This window comes from Apodemus sylvaticus, chromosome 5 (assembly GCF_947179515.1).
Source record: "Apodemus sylvaticus chromosome 5, mApoSyl1.1, whole genome shotgun sequence".
Lineage (NCBI taxonomy): Eukaryota > Metazoa > Chordata > Mammalia > Rodentia > Muridae > Apodemus > Apodemus sylvaticus.
Window position 1 is genome coordinate 56,727,605 of NC_067476.1, and position 20,590 is coordinate 56,748,194.

The 20,590-nt window shown below is 42.9% G+C and overlaps 1 protein-coding gene across 1 annotated transcript; it reads left to right on the plus strand.

Moving 5' to 3' along the window:
- The first annotated feature begins 9,508 nt into the window (after positions 1–9,508).
- On the plus strand, positions 9,509–20,320 carry Rbm45 (RNA binding motif protein 45). Its single transcript, XM_052182758.1, has 9 exons — positions 9,509–9,922; positions 11,713–11,835; positions 13,190–13,316; positions 15,227–15,349; positions 16,154–16,339; positions 17,923–18,052; positions 18,201–18,285; positions 18,448–18,611; positions 20,120–20,320. Exons 1-9 carry the CDS (start codon positions 9,623–9,625, stop codon positions 20,310–20,312), a joined length of 1,431 nt encoding a protein of 476 aa, XP_052038718.1. The 5' UTR covers positions 9,509–9,622; the 3' UTR covers positions 20,313–20,320.
- The last annotated feature ends 270 nt before the right edge of the window (positions 20,321–20,590 follow it).

Here is a 20,590-nt window from a genome sequence, read left to right on the forward strand (position 1 = left end):
CTTGCTCTACAACAAGACCTTAAACCACAGACCAGAGAAAGTGTCAGATTTGCAAACCTAGGAAAAAAACTGGGAGAGAGATGCATTCCATTACTTTGAAGTGATTGCTAATGATATCAAGCAGAAAAATAACATTCAATCATGTTACTTTGAACTGTGCTCAAAAACAGATACAACATTACAGCATCCAGTCTTATACACACTTAATCACCTCATTCATCAGGCGTTGATTGTTGTTTAGTTCATACTATGTAGCCCTGGCTGGCCTGGAACTCTCTATGTAGACCAAGCTGGCCTGGAACTCTCTATGAAGACCAGGCTGGCCTGGAACTCTCTATGTAGACCAGGCTGGCCTGGAACTCTCTATGTAGACCAAGCTGGTCTGGAACTCTCTATGTAGACCAGGCTGGCCTCTGTCTCATAGTGATCCTGGAGATTAAAATTCTCTGACACCACAGCCGCCTAATGAGACTTATTTTAAATTTCTAGTTTTTAGAGTGCACATTCAAAACCAAATAATTTAGTATTCAGTGATTAGGTCTGAGAGAAATCAGGATAAGAAAACTTATTTTATGAAAGAAAATATGACAAAATTCCAAACAGTATTCAAAACACTGCATTTAATTTCTACGATTATGCTCTATTAATTATCAAAATATTTTAAAATCTCAGTGGGTCTTTTAAAGTCACAAAGGAGATGAATTCACCCACAAAAGAAAATGGCAACCTATAAAATACATTCTAACTATAAAGTCTATATCATGTAAAAACAATTTACCATTAAAGTACTAATGAGAGAATCTATTCCTGACCTTCTTGATAAGGAAGGTTGATTTTTGTGCCAATTAAACTTTACTATTAACTTAGGAAACTTTACTTAAAAGTTATATATTTTACATCAAAGTCATTTGCCAAAAACACCCATGTTCAGTGTTCAAAGTGCCAATGTCATGGCACTACTTTTGCTGCCGCTATCTTTAATCGTAGAGGATTATTGTTGGGGCAGACATTGATGGCCCCGTTCCAGGCAAAATAAAACCAACAGATTCAGCAATGACAAGAAAGAAATTGACTTGTCATGAAACTATCTGGTCCTCTGCCAGTATCTGCTTATTTACTGTTTTCTGTTTGTTTTGAGACAGGGTCGTTTTTTGCAGTCCTTTTTAGGTGACCTCAGAGACACTACCCAGCTCATGCTGGCTGCTTTCAAACTCACAGCCTTCCTGCTCCGGCCTCCTGAGTGCCGAGGCTACAGGCCCACATGGCAGAGGTTACAGGCTCACGGACTGCAATTGGCTTTTGACAGATACTTAGTACACAAGAAGACGCAGGCAAAAAGCCATGATGTGTCCAAGAAGGGCTATTCTGAAGCCATCTCAATGCTAACAAGCGGCAAGAGTAAGAAACGTGTGTGCCCCGAGATACAAATGAGCCTCCCCGCACACTAGGTAAGGCACCTGCCAACTGCCCTGTTTCAGGTCACGCAGGTCACAAGGGATGGGGACAGAGAAATCAAGGAAGGGAGTAGCACTATATCTCTAATCCCTTTGAGTACTTTGTTGAATACATGTAACTAGAACATAATATATGGCTAATTTGTTTTTCCCCCCCCGAGATGAGTCCTTAAAGGAGGATAGGAGATATCAGCCCTCCGGGGCATGGCTCCTGGTCAGGGGGAGTTGACCGATGTACCCTGGACTCCACAGGTTTTTTTGTGCGTGCTTTTATTTGGTTACAGTTTAATGTGGGTTTTGTTCATTCATTTGTTTGTTGTTTTCTTTTTGAGTGCTGTTTTATTTTGTTTTCTTGGTTTGGAGGATTTTGTTATACTGGCTTTTTTGTTTTTTGAGAAAAAAAATTGGGTGGGTAAGTAAGGGAAAGAAATCTGTAAGGACTTCAGGAAAGGGAAGACTATGATCAAGATATATTTAAATTTTTAAATTATTTTAAATAATAATTACATGATTAATAATAAGATAATAAAGATTTGGTGAAATCCTATTTCGTTTGCTCAGGCTTTTTCCTTGGTTTTCTTTATTTTAGTGGTGCTAAGGCTCACACCTAGGGCCTCCCCGCACACTAGGTAAGTCCTCTGCCACTTTTCACGCCTGAAATAGGTTTTACTACCGCTCCCTACTGTGGCTCGTGTCTAACTTTTCATGAACTCAAAGTCGATGTGAGAACCATCGAGGCACCAGCAAAGCGTTTTCACTTTACAAGGTCCAAATAATTCAAATGACGGAGGAGGTGGGGGAAGCTCGCTAGACTATTTTAAGGAGAAGTACTAAACAGATGCAAAAGAAAAGGCAAAACAGACTTTTCCACGGGGCGAGGCGAGGGAATGTGGCCCTGGGTCGACGGGTCCTTCTCCCGTGGCAGTGGCTATAATTCTACCCATGAATTGGAACAAGAATCCAGCTTCCTAAACGCTCAGTCCTCCCCATCGACGCCAACCTCTGGCCAACATCAGTGGAAAGCTGTACCAAGCCATCGGCTCCGCCCCCGTGCTTCAGAGCGGCCATTCAAGGACACACCCCTGTGGCTGGCCCCGCTGGGCTGGGGCTGGGCTGGGGACCGTTGAACGCTCCTCCCTGGGGCGCCCTAGGCCCTCGCTGCATCCGCCCACAACCAGGGCTCCCCAGCCCAACCTGCCCAGCCGACTCTCTTCCAGTCGGCCAGCACCTACCACAGTCACAGCAGCGGTACCCTGTGCCACCCTTGGTCCCCTGATGCAGTGAGGCCAAGATTTAAGGTGCGACTGCCGTGCCCGAGGACTCCTCTTCCAGGCCGGATCCAGTCCCAGCGGATGGCGGGCTCCATCCTCGCTGCTGATTGGCTCTGAGATCCCGCGGGACTCTCAACTCTCGCAGAGGCTGCATGGCCTCCAACTCTTAACTGTCCCTGGCCTGCTTCTGTGTCTTCGCCTTTTAGCCACACGAAGACCTAAGCTGTCTCTGTACACTTACTGTGTGTACAAAGTCTGGCGTAGAGCAGCAACTCTTGAATGGTCCAAGAACATATGGTGGCTACAGTCAAACCCATTAATAAAATGCTTACTCTAAAGAAAACATTGTGTCAGCTAAGCTAAAAGTACTAAGTATTGAACGCTGCCTTCCCAACTGTTCATGAATTACAATCTGGCTGTGGCAAGAGGCGACAAGACAACAAACTTAAACTGTTGCAAAAGAAACTCTATGTGGTGACACACTCCTGTAATCCCACCCTCAGGAGACTGAGGCAGGAGGACCGCCATGAGTTTTGGGTCAGCTTATATTACAAAGTGAATCCTTGTCTCAAAAGCATTAAGAAAAAAAGCATTGTCAGTAATTTAACTATTTCATTCATTCTTAATTATAAGCAACTGTATTTTTATTAAAATGGCCACAGCCACCAAATGATGACTGAAACTACTCTAAAAGATACCTGTGAATTTTGCCCAACAGTCAACACATTTTAAAGATGCATCTAACTGAATCAAAGGGTCTTTTGGGGGGAGGGGGTCCAGAAATAAATATTTCAAACTGAAGGAGACGATCATTTCTTGTGTGTACGCCACAGGCTAAGCTAAGGGCTTACATACACTACCCTTTGCCAATAGCTTATTCATGGAGCTAATGGAGGCTCTGGGCCATATCATAGAGACATCTTAAAATTTTTCACTTGGTCATGAATAAATATCAGTGACAAAAAACATAGAAAATGTTCATATAGTGTATATTTTTATTAATATAATGTTTCAAGAGTAATGTATCAACTAAATTCCATTGCACTAACAGTTTGAGATAGTTTGGAAAACTGATAACATTTATTATTTTCTCTTTGCATTTCAAAAAACAAGTCACACTCTTCTCTGTCATGGTGTCTCTTTTCTCTTTTTCAGTGCTGGGATTGAACCTGAGACCCTCAACCTGCTGATGAGGCTGGACAATGGAGTTGTGTTCTCGGCACCTATCTCTCACTCTAGAAAAAGAAGTTTTCTAAACTTTTGAGGGGATAAACAACCTCAGAGGACAGCTATAACACATAACTATAGGTTATATAGTTTAAAGTCTTGAAACAAAATTTAATCTGCTAATTCCCAGAACATTGTTCATTGTTACAAAGCTAGTAACTCCTGACCCCCAAATACTCCCCTCAAACATTTCAGTTACATGTAGTTCATGTGCAAAGAGGTTAAGCAATTTTGAAATTCATAGTTACTTCCCATCTGGCATGAGATGAGTAGTCACACTGTCCCATTACCATGATGCTCTGCCTCAGCACAGGCCTAGAAAGTTCAAGAAATCCAGGAACCATAATCTGAAACCATAAATAAACAAATGAACAAACAAAAAACCTTTCCTCCTTTAGTTTCTGTCAGTCATTTTGTCACAGTGTTGAAAAGTCTGATGCATACAGACAGTGAGTCCTAGAAGAAAGGAGTCAATGCTGTCATTAAATCACCAAAGTGATTCTCAAACCCTTGGGATTGGTATGGATTGAAGAAGAAAGCTAGAGAAACCGAGACTTTTGTAAGCAGAGCTTACGGGGGAAATCCCGTGGAAGTCCAGATGGCCAGAATGCCAGTAGAGACGAGAACTATCTGCGTTCATAAGATCTCCCGGGAGGACGAGGATTCTGTCGGGAATGGAATACAAGCATTCGTGTTACACTCTGGCAAACAGCTTGTCTATATACTGTCTACTCCCTGAGACTCTGGCTGAAGCAGAATTTAAAAGTAGTGGCTGGCGGGGTTGGAGCAATGGCTCAGAAGTTAAGAGCACTGGCTACTCTCCCACAGGATCCAGATTAGATTCCCAGGGTCCATTCGGAGCTACCAAGTTTCCAGGGGATCTGATGCCCTCTTCTGGCCTCCATGAGCACTGCATGCACCTGGCGCACAAACAAAACATGCAGGCATTGATCCTCCTGCCTGTCACTGTACCAATACCATGCAGTTTTTAACACTATTGCTCTGTAGTATTGCTTGAGGTCAGGGATACTGATTCCCCCAGAATTTCTTTTGTTGCTGAGAATAGTTTTAGCTATCCTGGGTTTTTTTGTTATTCCAGATGAATTTGTGAAGATCCAGAAATGAACCAACACACCTATGGCCACTTGATCCTCGACAAAGGGGCTGTAAACATCCAATGGAAAAAAGATAGCCTTTTCAACAAATGGTGCTGGTTCAACTGGAGGTCAGCATGCAGAAGAATGCGAATTGATCCATCCTTGTCTCCTTGTACTAAGCTCAAATCCAAATGGATCAAGGACCTCCACATAAAGCCAGACACTCTGAAGCTAATAGAAAAGAAACTGGGGAAGACTCTTGAGGACATCGGTACAGGGAGAAAGTTTCTGAACAGAACACCAATAGCGTATGCTCTAAGAGCAAGAATTGACAAATGGGACCTCATAAAATTACAAAGTTTCTGTAAGGCAAAGGACACCATCAAGAGGACAGATCGGCAACCAACAAATTGGGAAAAGATCTTCACCAATCCTACATCAGATAGAGGGCTAATATCCAATATATATAAAGAACTCAAGAAGTTAGACTCCAGAAAACCAAACAACCCTATTAAAAAAATGGGGTACGGAGTTAAACAAAGAATTCTCACCTGAAGAACTTCGAATGGCGGAGAAGCATCTTAAAAAACCGCCAGACTGATTTCCAGAGTGGTTGTACCAATTTGCAACCCCACCAGCAGTGGAGGAGTGTTCCTCTTTCTCCACATCCTCTCCAACACCTGCTGTCTCCTGAATTTTTAATCTTAGCCATTCTGACTGGTGTAAGGTGAAATCTCAGGGTTGTTTTGATTTCCCTAATGACTAATGAAGTTGAGCATTTGTCAATTCTTGATCTTAGAGCATACGCTATTGGTGTTCTGTTCAGAAACTTTCTCCCTGTACCGATGTCCTCAAGGGTCTTCCCCAGTTTCTTTTCTATTAGCTTCAGAGTGTCTGGCAATGTAGGAGGGTGGTTTATTTTTGTTAGCAGGAAGATCACTTTAACGTTAGTAAACTGCATCCAAGGGACAGGAGACAGGAGACTCCAGTCCAGATAGTGTATGACCCATAGGAGTTTTCCCAGGCATGCCCCTTATCTTTTATGGCCAGTCTGTTTGTGGAATGGCTCAACCACAACCTTGCTTCAAGCTTGTCTAGCATGCCCGGGCTCTAGTCTGCTTGCTGCCTCAACTATGGAGTCCCAACACCCTTCAATCACAGTCACTCATGCCGCTCAAACTTCAAAATGAGTGTAAGGCCAGCCTGGGATACCTAGTTGAGAGTGCATCTCAAAGCAAATAGTATAAACTGGAGCTTTATCCAGTAAAGCCTAGAACTAACAGGGTCCTAATCAATCCCCAGTACTGAAGAAGAAGCAAAGGCCCCTCCCTCCCCCACATCTTTTCCTTTATATCTACAACTCCCTGATCCCCATAGGTTGAAAGGCTGAGATGCAAGTCTGTTTCCCTCTTCTTACATATTGGGCAGGGAAAAAAATCTCCTTCACTGCTCAACTGGTGCTCAATCTTGCTTCCGGTTCCATGATTCAAAAAAGGAAAACAATCCTGCTTAGGGAAAAACCAGGGAAAATGTGATGAATATACTAGAACATACCTAACAGAATCATTCAAGTGAGTGAATTTAGGATTGCATGCTTATACTATTTTAGAAATGTAAATAAATGCTTCTTATCTCTCTCAAGTATAGGATGTTTCGTGTTCTGGTGATACAGAAATAAATGTCTTTCCTACAATTCCAGTGCTTTCCTTGAAGGAAAAAAATATAAGCTCTAAATTTTCACGATGAGAATCAGTATTCTTATTTTACAGGCATTGCAGATTAAGAAAACTGTTTCCCACTAGATGGCGCTGCTGCGCAAATTGTCTTATACTCTGCACTTGCTCGAAATCAATAAAATGATTACATTACTTTGACTTGACTGGTCTTCCTAAGACAAGGAAAAGTGGAACCTTAGGAACCTTGTGCTTTCTAAGCTGAAGGTAAACAAAACACTCCTTTCACAGAGTGTAATACCAGGAAAAATGATTTGAACCCCCGCGTCAAAATCATTGTAACATCCGTAATTCCTGATGCTTAAAGACTACTAGTTAGACAATACAGAAGTTGGCTTTGGGCACTATAGTCAAAGGGAACTGGAAAATTAATGTCTCCTGTGTCTTGTACACCACATGTATTTCATTTGGTTCCTGAACTATGAGCTCTATATAATCATTAACCACACGAGGCTAAACTGCTAACTTCATGATAAAGGAGAGGGTAGACATTTGTTTGCTACTTTATCTCTTGAATGGAGCATGGTATTCAACACATAATTAAAAGCCAAACATTTTAGTTTCCAAGCGTGGCGGTATACACCTCTAATCCCAGCATTTGGGAAGCTGAGACAAAAGAAGATTTAGATAAAAGCCAGTCTGTGCCAGACAGTGAAACCCTGCGTTGCTGAGGGCTGGAGAGATGGTTCAGTGGTTAAATGCAATAACTGCTCTTCCAGAGGTCCTGAGTTCAAATCCCAGTACACACATGGCAGCACACAACCATCTGTAACTTCAGTTCTTGGGAATCCAATGCCTTCCTCTCACCCCCACAGGTCCTGGAGACACATGCTCCACAGACGGTACGTTTAGGCAAAACACTCACTCATACATGTAAAATAAAGATAAATAAAAAAATCTTCAGAAAATAATAAAGTCGATTGAACGAATGGATGATGTCACTAATTATGCCTGATGACTGCTCTATTTAGTATGTGACATTATTTCTACTCTACAGAGAATTTCACAAGATTCAGTGACAAGGTGGCTCTTGCTCCATCACTGAGTCTCTAGCTCATGGCCTGCGTGATTGATGCACAATAAATGTGGATGCATTTGACTTCATAGGTGGCCAGATCTTAGCAGCCCAGATGTGGACATTTTAGAAGATGTGTTCCTAGCCCAGCTCTGTGAGTCCTGTGCTACCAAAGGCTAACCCAGTCTGGTTCTAAAGGCCTGGTTACCTCATCACCAAGGTTTACCAGCAAGCCATGGAAGCCAGCGGGCATTTCTTACCCTGCTTGGACCCTCTAATTTCTCCTAGTTAGTTCTCAGGTGTGCATCCATCACTCTCCCCACCCCTGCATCTTGGAAGTGCCGCGGGAGCTGAGTAGATCACACACACAGCTGCCTCTGGGCCTGGTTGTTACCTGTGCAGCTTAACTTTGAGCCCCAGATCCCTCCTCTCTAAAATGAGGGGTAGGAGTCCACGCTGGTAAAAGGCTCCTTACAGCCATCAGACTCCACGGTTTTAACTCTTAGTCGGTATTCTATTGCTGTGAAGAGACACCATGACCCTGGTAACTCTTATAAAGGAAAGCATTTAAACGGGGCTTGCTTACAGTTTCAGAGATTGGGTCCATCGTCATCGTGGCGGGAAGGATGGCAGCAGCCAAAGATAGCAGTGCTGGAGAAGCAGCCGGAAGTTCTACCTCCGGGTCCAAAGACAAGAGGGGAAAAAAGGGGGCTGCTTCTGAAACTCCCAAAGCTCAATGACACACTTCCAACAACAAGGTCACACCCATTCTAACAAGGCCACACTCACTCTAACAAGGCCACACCCACTCCTACAAGACCACACCCACTCCTAAACCCTCTCAAATAGCACCACTCCCTAAACACCAAATAGCCTGAGGGGCTATTCCCATTCACACCACTAAAGCTCTGTCTATAGTGACTCTTGATTGAGCTTATGGCCAAAATGGTGATGAAAACTCTGTTTTCACCAAAATTTCAGTCAAACTCCCCCAGGTCTTCTGCTTTCTGTTCTAGAGAAATCTAATTTGAGGACAAATCCTGATAAATCAGTTTCATCATAATTCTTCTCCGTGGTGTCTGACTGCTGTCAATGTCTTATCACGCATGCCTGTCTACAGCATAAGTTCTGGGAAGCAGATCTAGCGAGAGTGTCTCTTAGCGCTGATCTTCAGTAATTGTTCTGTACTAACTCATATTGTATTGTCCTCCATTTATCTTACTGGAACCAAGTCCAGTCTCCCTACTGCAAGACCCCAACGCAATGGTCCTTTGTACCAGTCACTATGGACCCTTATGAGTAAAGTCGGTCTTTGTTTTTGTTTTTTTTTGTTGTTGTTGTTGTTTTGTATATTTTTGATGTGGTGCTTTTGCTGACCTCAAATTTACTATGTAGCCCAGGAGGCAATGTAGCAATCTGATTACAGGCATGTGTAACCACATCCGACCTAAAGTACACTATCTTTTAAAGGGCGATGAATAATCTTTTTGTAACAACGAATTTCTGGCTTAGAAGAAGCCAGAAGCCGGCGGGAAGGCTTAAGAATCAGGCAGGTGGGTCTTTTTTAGCCACAGGGCAAAGTGGTTTGCATAAACCCCTTGGTTTCCCTGGGACTAAAGATTCGAGATTGCTCAGAGTCCACCGTGGCGCCAGGGGGCGCTGCAGAACGCTCCCGGAAGCCCGCAGACCTCCCTGCGGGACGCACCTGCCTTCCCGCTGTCCGCTCTTCCGGAAGCAGAGAGGCGTACCGGCGTGCGGCGGGCTGGGGAGCTGCGGAGCGGACGGAGCCTGCAGGGGGCTGCGCCTGGCTCCTGCGTGGGGCGCCATGGACGACGCCGGCAGCTCCGGAGGCAGCGGAGGCTTCCGCCCGGGCGTAGACAGCCTGGATGAGCCGCCCAACAGCCGCATCTTTCTAGTGATCAGCAAGTACACATCCGAATCGGTGCTGAGGGAGCGCTTCTCGCCCTTCGGAGATATTCAGGACATCTGGGTGGTGCGCGACAAGCACACTAAGGAGTCCAAGGGCATCGCCTTCATCAAGTTCGCGCGCAGCTCGCAGGCCTGCCGGGCTATGGAGGAGATGCACGGACAGTGCCTTGGTCCCAACGACACCAAGCCCATCAAGGTTCGGGACTGGGATGCCTGGGTTAGGGTGTGTGAGGTAGACATGCCCAGGTTGGGGTGTTTGGGATTTGGGTGCCCGGACTGGGGTGTCTGGAATACAGGTGCCCGGGGTTGAGGATGCCCGCGAGGGCGACGGCGGTGTGGGTTGGGGTCTCTCCCGCCCCTTTGCTGCACGGGGGATGCTGTGCATCTGGTAAGAAAGGCTCTGCACGCACCCACCGTGAGTGCGTCGGGGATGGCTTGGAGGAGCAGATACACGGCCTCTGGCCAAAGGAGCCTCTTCCCCTGGGAACAGATTGGGTATCCACAGTCAGTGACAGCACCTACTGTCCTGTCCCCCTCTTCCTGTCTGTTGTGAAAACTTTTCTGAGCTTCCTCCCACCAACACTATAATTACCTTCGCGACTAGATAATTTCGTTTTGGATTTTTTTTTCTCGTGTTTTTTATTTTTACAAAGTTTGAAGGTCCTCTTAAGTAAAAAAAAAATTACAGTGCCATGCCTATAATGAGAAAATTATCAAAGTAAAACTATTTTAGCCAAGGTATGCTATACTGGAAAGGGGCAAACCTAGAAAATGGTGCGGCAGTGGGGGAATTCTGGTTTGGGTTTTGTAGGAATACCATTTATGAGTGTTCGTGGACACTCGTGGGTTGAGCCTCTCCAGCTTCTCTGCTGCGCCTGGGATGCTGTTTGTCAGGAAAGGGGTTAAACTTTTTTTTTTTTTGATACTATAAAATAAGACAGAAAAAGGCAGAGAGAGGAGAGAGGAGAGGAGAGGCAGGCCATGAGCCCATGGGGGGGGGGGGCGGAGAGAAGTGGGAGGGAAGCAGGAAAAGAGCGAGGAAAGAGCGAGGTTAAACTTTTTGAGAGCGAGGTGTGGTGCGCTAGGCAGTTCATATGCCTTATATAGATACAGCCATTAATCAGAGAGCTTTATAAACCATTTAGGCTGGAAAATTTAGAAATTTGTGATCTGATGGTACCCCTGATCTCATTTTACCTGAGGTCCCCCTTTTCTCTACTATTTGCGTTTTTTCAGGCTTCTCTTGTATGCTTCTTTGAATCCTTCATTACGGTGTTTTGACTAGATTAACTTAGAGTTGGCCATTTCTTCAAATACCCTTAGTGGTATTTGACATCTGATGGGTTTTACTGAAGAAATGACTAAAAAAGACTACCTAGGGATATGTCTCTAACTCTGTCTCATAAGCAGGGTCCTTTCCCTCTATAAGAAGCTGTCCTCTAAGCAAAAGTAAGTTTTTCTTCCCCTGGATCCAGTGTTTTCTTCCACAAAAGTGTATGGTGTCATGGTTTTTATATTCGATGTCTTTTGAGTTTCTGCCCCCTGCAGTGTTCCATTGTCCATGGTTTTCTCACACTTCAGTGCATGGTTTTCTCACACTTCAGTGATACACTGCCTCCCTAAAGGAAACACACACACACACACACACACACCCTCATGGGTCCTTGTGAATAAGGTGAATGATATCACCTTAAGGCCTGCCTGGCCTTGAGACAGAGTTAATCTGTAGCCAGGGATATATAGTGAGACCCTGTCTCAAAAAAAAAAAAATGCAATAGTTGAAATGTATGTGGAAAAAACAGTGTGAAGATTAGTATTATTTTTAAAAAAAACTATCACTGCAATAAAGATTACTTTTGAAAAAAAAAATTCCTAAGACCCCGTCCCATTGCATTTTAATCTGAGTTATAGACCTGTATTATAGAGTAGTATGCTTAAGGAATAGGAATACATTTAATGTTATTCTGAAGACTTTATGTTTCTTAGGTTTTCATTGCCCAGTCCCGATCATCAGGAAGTCACAGGGATGTTGAAGATGAAGAACTCACAAGAATCTTTGTTATGATACCAAAGTCCTATACAGAAGAAGACCTGCGGGAGAAGTTCAAGGTACATGTGTTATCAAAGCCCTGCCCTCTTGTGTGTTATCATCAAAGCTCCGCCCTCCTCGTTGTACAGTTACTAACAGCTGGACAATCGTAGTGAGAGTTCATAAGATATTCATCATAAGATATAAGGTTGAAAAATAGTGCCAACCCCACGGATTTTCATTAAGACTGCACAGCTATAGGCGGTAGCACTAAAATATAAACCCACGCTTCCCCTTGAGCCTGCTCTCAAAATTTCAAAGCCCTTGTTGGTTCTCACTTGTCTTGCCTGTCCACAGAGTGAGTCACAGGTCTGAGCAGGTGAGCTGTGTTGGCTAATACCGATCATGGCCTGTGCTAGATTGACATCACACTTATTCACAGCAAGGTGATTATTCCTTGAAGTGGTTTCGTCCTAAGATTGAGCTTCTGTGTAAGTCACAATTAAGGGAAAACATTACAACTCTGAGCTGCTAATCAGAAGAAATGGCTTTGGAAGATAATTTTAAATCGTTATAGGCAGCAACTATTTGTAGGCTTTCTTGACAGATAATGAACAAGGTTTTAATTGTTTTGTGGGTTTTTTTTTTTTTTTTATGTATTCTCTTCTGTTTAACCTTTTAATACTGTGAGTTGGAGATGGGTGACAAGCAAGAAGAAAAAGGCTAGCAGGAAAAAACTTTTCATATGTCTTATGACAAAATAACAGATTCCAAAAATATATACACCATTACACTTCCTCCAGTAGTAAGAAAATAAACTTGTTTACAAGAGAATTTTATAAAATACATACAAAATGACATACTGTGTGTTTATAAGCCTACGTGTCTTCCAACGCTAACCATTACTGCGTGTTTCTCACAAATACTAATTTTCTGAGTAAACAATTATGTTATGGTTTGAACTGATCTTCAAAAGAGCATCTAGTCATTCACGATACTGTTAGAGACACTTAAACATTTTCAACAGATATTGCTGAGTATTTAGTGTATCCTAGGCTCTTAGTCCATTTAACCCTTAGCAGTCAGAGGTCAGAGGCGCTGAAGATGCTGGCGGAGGAGAGCAAACTGACTGGTCACTGAGTGGCTGAGCTAGGGGCTCAGAATCCCAGTTCCAGAGACGCCCCACCCCTCTACTGAATGGGACAGTGTGGACAAGTCTTTCTCTCCCAGCTTAGCTTCTCTGTGGCCTGGGCAAGGTTTCTGTAGGCTCAGCTTCCTTGTCTGCCAAAACAGCAGTGTAGAATGTGTGTGTCACCCTGAAGGACTGCGTTGTTTGCAAGCACAGGACACAAATAAGTACAAATTTAAATGTTGGACTATCTTTTCTGCTATTAATTATGAGTCTCCTAAGGTCATCTCTTTTGACTCTTGTAGGTGTATGGAGATATCGAGTATTGCAGCATTATTAAGAATAAAGTCACTGGAGAAAGTAAAGGCTTGGGCTACGTGCGCTATTTAAAACCATCACAAGCTGCCCAAGCAATAGAAAACTGTGATAGAAGTAAGACTGGGCTTTTAAAGTTGTATTTTATGTGTATGGTGGTTGTGTGTGTCTGTGTGCCGCATGGATGCAGTGCCTACAGACGCCAGAGGAACATCAGATCTCCTGGAACTGGAGTTACAGATGGGTGTGATCCACCGTGTGGGAACTGGGAAGAGAGCCCAGGTCCTCTATAAGAGCCACAAGTGTTTGTGACCTCTGAGCCATCTTTTCAGCCAAAAATATACTTTGTTTTGTTGTTTTTAACCTTATTAAAAGGCCTTTCAAAAGAAATTCTCACCGGGCAGTGGTGGCACATGCCTTTAATCCCAGCACTTGGGGGGCCAGAGGCAGGCAGATTTCTGAGTTCAAGGCCAGCCTGGTCTATAGAGTGAGTTCCAGGACAGCCAGGGCTACACAGAGAAACCCTGTCTCAAAAAAAAAAAAAAAAAAGAAAGAAAGAAAAAAAAAGAGAAATTCTCATTATTATAAATAACAGCCTACTACTAGATTTTTGCTATGCTATGTAAGTAGTGTAGCAGGTATTTATATATATACATCCAAGGCTGAAAACATTTTGTACTGATGAATCAATCAGTCATGCACTGATGCCATCCTGAGAAATATGATCGACTGAATACTCAGTTGTAAGCACAGGGCACTCCTTGACTCATTGTGTGCACAGGTTTGGGGCTTTAAAAAATATTATGTAACTTAAAGTGTTGACAATCGATTTACCATGTTAGGTTTTTAAAAGCATTTTTCTTTTGTTGTTTTTCTTAAGACCAAGTCTTGCTCTGTAGCCCAGACTGGACTTTGACTTGGGATTCTCCTGCCCTGACCTCCTAGGTGTCTGCTTTTCAGGCGAATGCCACCATTCCCAGCAGATCTTACTCTTTTTGTTCCTAACTGACCTAAGCACTAACGGGTCTGATACACTAACAACGTGCACACTAAGGATGGGCTTGGTGAGATTTACTGAGATTTACTATCACGGGTAAATAATTAGAAACTAGAGTGACAAATTTTGGATGTTAATGTTATATATAAAGTTGACTTTGGCAAATAAGGGGTGTACTAAATTACTGCGCTTTAGACTGCTATAAAAATCTATATATACAGGAAAGAGTTGCTATTGATCAGTAGAATTCTTAGTTGCCTCTAAAGTCCACACCATGATTTTCTTTTTAGGTCCTTCTAAATTTCTCAGTCTTAATTGGCTTCCTGAGGTATGTTCCCTCAGTGTACCGAGAGGAAGATAAAAGTGGAGCCTGGAAGCCCTGACATTTAAAACTTTCTATCTATATTGAGTGTCTAAGAGCTAGAAGATGAGCAATAGAAGAGCATTTTTAAAGACTGCAAACAAACAAACAAACAAACAAAAATACATCTTGTTTTCCCTCACCTCCAAATTCCTTGTAGAGTCATAACTCCTCCAGCTGGCTTACTGTGTTTGCAGCTGTTAGATAGTATGAACACTACAAACCTTGAAATATACCACTGTACATATAATATGAATCAGCATCTTGTTTTAGAGGGCTTGTGGGGCCTTCCCACCATGGGGAGGGAGGCATGGTTACAGGTTAAAGGCCAGGATGGCCAATTGGGTTTTGACACTAAGCACACCAGGCTGATGGACGCCACCATCTTTTGGGAGGATGACACAGCACACTGACCTTCCGTGACTGCATTAACCTCTACTTGGGGCTCCTGATTCTTTGTTGTTGTTGTTTTTTTCTTTCTTTTGTTTGTTTGTTTTCTCCTATACTTTTTGTCCTTTAACCATGAAACAGAGAAGTCAGTCTGCTGGGAATGGCCACCATGTAAATTCTGCCTTGTACAGTTTTATTTCCCAAACTAGGTCAGATCCGCAAAATCAAACATGTTAAGTTCGCCATGAAGCTTGAAAATTCATGGATTCTCATTTTCAGGTTTCAGAGCGCTCTTGGCTGAACCTAAAACGAAAGTGTCGGAGTCCCCAGAACAAGATTATTACAGTAGTGCGAGGCAGGAGGCTGTGGGACATGAACCTAAAGCCAATCTGTTTCCCTTCGGTGAGTGGCCTGCCTTTACCTCTGTATATTAACGTACAGCATATTGGTTATATGTGAGCTAACTTCAAGCCATTCTTCTCTCAGCCGCCTGAAAATGTTACCTAGTGAATGAAAATTTGTTATGTTGCTGTTTTTTCCTGAGAAGTTGCTCAATTCTTCTAACATCCTTAATATGTAAACTTTATTTGTTTAACTTCTTTACAATATAGATTCCTCTGACTAGCTACAAATTATCTATATACTAAGGTGTTGCTACTAGATTTTTTGTGTGTGAATTCTGCTTTTATGCAATCAACCAAAAGTATGAACATTTTCTACAGGTATCCCTTCACTGTGCTGCTATAAAGCTTGGTTTACAAAGAGGAGAGGAGGACAGGCATCACTGGGGAGTATGGAGGGATGGGTTAGATCCCCAGAGGCACAGGCAGGACTTTTCAGAGAAGATTCTTACATATTTTGCAGTTTTATATTCTAAACTCCGTCCTGTGGAATTGAACTAGACACTCCTGGAACAGTTCTGTATTGCAGTTAAGGAAGTGGGTGAAGCTGTCTGCTTTCCTGTTACTGCTCCTCTATGGTTGTAGAATACTACAGTACTACAAAGGAGCAGGGTAGATGTGATCGAGACATCGGATATGCATATGAAACTCTCAGAGGATAAATTAAAAAATATTTTTAAAAAATAATGCAAAATATAGTATCTCACATCTAGACATTTTAAATATCCTTGTGCAAAATAGTTACATAATGTGTAGAAACTTATTCACTTATATGTGTGTGTATATGTGTATTCTCTCTATGTAGTTGGAGAACAGCAATCTGAATTTTCAGCTTTTGACAAGAACAATAGCAGAGGCCAGGAAGCCATCTCCAAGCGCCTGTCGGTGGTGTCGAGGGTCCCCGTCACCGAAGAGCAGCTCTGCAGCATTTTTGACATAGTCCCAGGACTGGAGTATTGTGAAGTTCAGCGAGACCCTTATTCAAATTACGGTAAAATGATGTTTGCAGTTGTTAAGTTTACTCTGTTCTGTTAAATCAGTTTTTATTCTTTTTGTTAACATACATATGTTTATTATACAGTGATTATTTTCACAATGACATTTTTGTCCGGGTATATCATGTACTTTAATCTCATTACTACCCATTATCCTCTCCTGGCCCCTCCTCCTTTCCTATTTTATAATTTAAAATCCAACAGTACCTTAGTAAATCAACTCTCAAGAATGTATCTTTTTTATAAAAGTCATTCGACATAAAAATATTTTAACTCTCACAAAATAAAGATTTCTCTATTTTCCATTGTAAAACAATGGTGCCTCAGGTTAGGCACCATTTTTGCTCTTTGAATTAATGCTTATAAAGTGTTTAAAGCATCCTCCTCATTCATTTCCGGGTCTCTACTTCTCTGGCATCCTCGGTGTTCTGCACCCCTCTCTCTTTCTTCTTTCGATTTGTGGTAGAAGCAATTACAACCAGGGCATTTCCTCACAGGCATGTCAACAGGCAGTCTGGTCCAGGTGCTTCTCCAGCTGAGCCTCCCTTCCCAGGCCGCTCTAGGTTCTGTCAGACTGACAGTAAACACTCATCCACTAGATTTACAGAGGATGATGCTGTGTTTCTCCCGAAGTGGGTTATATGACAGAGAAGTCATAAAAGCCTCTTGGTTGAGGTATAAGCTCCTGGGCTCCAGGATAAATCTCTCCCTCCCTCCCTCCCTCCCTCCACCACTGCCCACTTAATTGAAACCTAGCCCCAGAGCTGCAGTCTCGTCAAGGGAATGTGAAATGGACAGCCTTTCTGTTTCCATACATACCACCTTCCTCCAGGGTTTCAGCCAGCTGAGTCCAGCATCTTTTCCATGGACAAGTTCCCCGTGTTTCCTGTTCAATATAATAAGAAAAACTCTTAAGTTCAAAGAATTAAGAATTTGCGGTTTTATGTATATCAATATTATATAAGCAAACATAAGCTGGGCCTGGTGGTGAGGTGTCCATAATCCCATACTCATTGGAAGACCAAGACAATGAGATTAGAAGTTAAAGGTCCTGCCAAGAAAAGAATAAAAAAAAAAATCTAAAAATTCAACTTATTAAATAGAATATATGCTGAAACTACATTTTCTTAAGGTTATTTTTTACTACATTTCTGAAAATATATTCTGATACTACAATTTCTTAAAAATGTTTGTATTTTACCAAGATCTGACTTACGTTTCACTGCCTACAAATAATGTTACATGCGTGGCTAGCAGAGCTTTGTTCTCGGCTGTCTTTGATTTGAACTTACTGGCTGTGTGAGAATAAAGGACCTTCTACATTTTTTGCCTTTGAATTACATTGTAACTGGGGCCGGGCTGCTCTTCCAGTTCCCAGCACCCACATGGCAGATCGCAACTGTCTGTCACTCCAGTTCCAGAGCTTCTGACAGTCTCACACAGACATAACGTGCAAGCAAAAGGCCAATGAATGTAAAGTTTAAGAACTAAAAAAAAAAAAGGAAAGAAATACATTGTAACTTGGGCCCTAAGGATGCTGTCTGCTGCCTTCAGAGTGTCTGTGTATCCTCTGTTCTAGGTCACGGTGTGGTTCAGTATTTTACAGTAGCATCCGCTATTTATGCAAAATACAAGCTGAATGGTTTCCAGTACCCTCCTGGGAATCGGATAGTTGTTTCCTTCCTGGATGACGGAAGTAATGCGGCAGAGTAAGTACCATTCCAGGGTGGCCCGAGCCAAGCTGCGGGTGCACGCGACCTGCAGGTGGCCTCGGGTGAGGAAGCCACAACAAACAGATTACTGGTAAGATGCTAAATATTTCTAGTTTCCCTGTAAAGCGTTGCTTGTTGTTCCCAGTCTCATCAGGAAAATGGCGACACAGTTGGTGGCAGCACAGCTCGCGTCGATGGTGTGGAGTAACCCAGGTCAACAGCAGTTTCTGGTAAGTGGGCAAGAGTGTGGAGTGTCTGTGCCACACTGAAGGACCCTCAGAGCCATCATAAAACACCACATGGGCGCCATTCCCACCTCTATCTAGCTCTTGGCCCCAAAGCCCTGAAGAGCTTCTTTCTTTTCTCTCCCTTTGTGCCTGACTCTTCTGCAGCAATTTGGAGGAAGTTCTGGGTCACAGGCGCCTCAAATCCAGACAGATGTTGTACTTCCATCGTGCAAAAAGAAAGCCCCGCCTGAAACTCCTGTGAAAGAAAGGTTGTTTATTGTGTTTAATCCCCAGCCTTTGCCGTTAGACGTGCTGGAGGATATATTCTGGTAAGATTCTCAAAGCTACTCACTGGTAGTTGTAAACAAGCATACTCATTTAAACCAGTAACCACCATTCTCACATTCCGGCTGTTCAGAGATGACCTGTTCTGGGTTCTAAAGACTTAACTGATCTTTTCTTTATGGTCATTTTCTTTTCTCTGTCAGACACATATCCTGACCTACACACAGAATTTCTTGATTTTTTTTTTAAGACTTAAGAGATACAGGAAGGAGCCGGGCAGTGGTGATGCATGCCTTTAATCCCAGCACTTGGGAAGCAGAGGCAGGTGGATTTCTGAGTTCGAGGCCAGCCTAGTCTATAGAGTAAGTTCCAGGACAGTCAGGATATACAGAGAAACCATGTCTCGAAGAAAAAAACAACAACAACAACAACAAAAACCATATACAGGAAGGTATGGGATGGAAAAAATCACTTGTCTCTTGGGAGAAGATTCATTTGCATAGACCTGTTCTTTTGACTTTCTGTTTTCTCCATGCTATAATTCGGCGTTTACTAAACTTCTTACATTTTGTCCGCACTTGGTTGGATCCTGAGGGTCATGAAGGGCAAATCACTTAATTATAGGAAATAATATATAGTAAGTATAAAGTCAAGAGGAAGGTTTTACCTATTTTTATATCTTAATATAACTTTATATCTACCATAGCGTTTTTTAGACATTTGCCTTTTCCCCTCTAAGACTGTGTATGAATTAGGTAAATAGGAAGCATGTAAACGAGCTACACACAGTATCAGTCATGTGATCAGATGTGTTGACCTTTATGTAACTGATTCATTTAGGTTTTGGTTTGGTGGGTTTGGCAGGCAGAGGGCCTGCCCACTTCTCTGTGCAGGGCAGGCACTGGGCTGGCCTGCTAAGTGTGTTGTAAACAAGGCATTATGCTACATTAACAAGGCATTATACAGAGCAGCGGTGGTATGTCCCACAGAAATTCTGAGATTTCTCTTTGAAGCAAAATGGGTCCTGAGACCAGCAGGATAAACCTAGTTTTGCCAGAGAAGGAGGTTGGGGGTGTGGCTTGAGTTTGGGGGTGTGGCTTGAGTTTGGGGGTGTGGCTTGAGTTTGGGGTATGGCTTGAGTTTGGGGGTGTGGCTTGAGTTTGGGAGGGTTTTGTTTGTTTTTCTGGCGGGAAGGCTATGAAAAGATGGATTCAATGTGGACTATGAGTGATTATAGAGGATTCAAAGCTGGAGAAGCCAGTGACCGTCCTGAAAGCTAAGTTCGTTTTTACCTAGGAGGCAAGGTGGAGCCGTTGAGATTCTTCAAAGGATAAATTAGAAAGGAGACAGCCGTGGGATAAGGAGAGTCATGAAGAAAATGTTAGCGTGAGGGAGAGACAAAGATGCCGTTGGTGAGGAAGGAGGCGTTCAGGTACCAAGAGAAGGTTGCATGATGGCGGCACTGTTTGCTGTTGACCGAGGACAGGCGTCGGGAACAAGTCAGGACTTGTGTTTAGAACTTACAGATAGATGGTCTTTTGCTTTGTTTCAGCCGTTTTGGGAACCTGATCGAGGTCTACCTTGTGTCGGGAAAAAATGTGGGCTATGTCAAGTATGCTGACAGAATGAGCGCCAATGACGCCATCACAACTCTGCACGGGAAGATTCTGAACGGGGTCAGACTTAAAGTTATGCTGGCAGATTCCCCAAGAGAAGAATCTAAAAAGAGGCAGAGAACTTACTGAGTGCTAAGGTAAGTGTTTCTTACCCACCTAGCGAAGGAGTCTAACAAAAGGAACATCTGTAAGTATTTCACTTCTGAGCTTTTATTCTGAGGACTTCAGAAGCCAGCTAAAACCATGTTGGCTTAAAACTATTAATAAAGCCAAGTTCTTTTTTGCAATGTATTTTCTTAACTTAAAATTGTTGAAATTCAGGGCTGGAAGATGGATTAGCAGTTAAGGGTGCTGGCTGCTCTTCCAGAGGTGGCTTGTACCCCCTGCATGTACCGTACAGCCAACCT

Excerpts from the sequence above, each read along its gene's own strand:
- Rbm45 (XM_052182758.1), top strand. The coding sequence starts at position 9,623 with ATGGACGACGCCGGCAGCTCCGGAGGCAGCGGAGGCTTCCGCCCGGGC. Across the intron at positions 18,286-18,447 it reads CAGGTCAACAGCAGTTTCTG|CAATTTGGAGGAAGTTCTGG; the intron begins GTAAGTGGGCAA and ends ACTCTTCTGCAG. Across the intron at positions 18,612-20,119 it reads GTGCTGGAGGATATATTCTG|CCGTTTTGGGAACCTGATCG; the intron begins GTAAGATTCTCA and ends GCTTTGTTTCAG.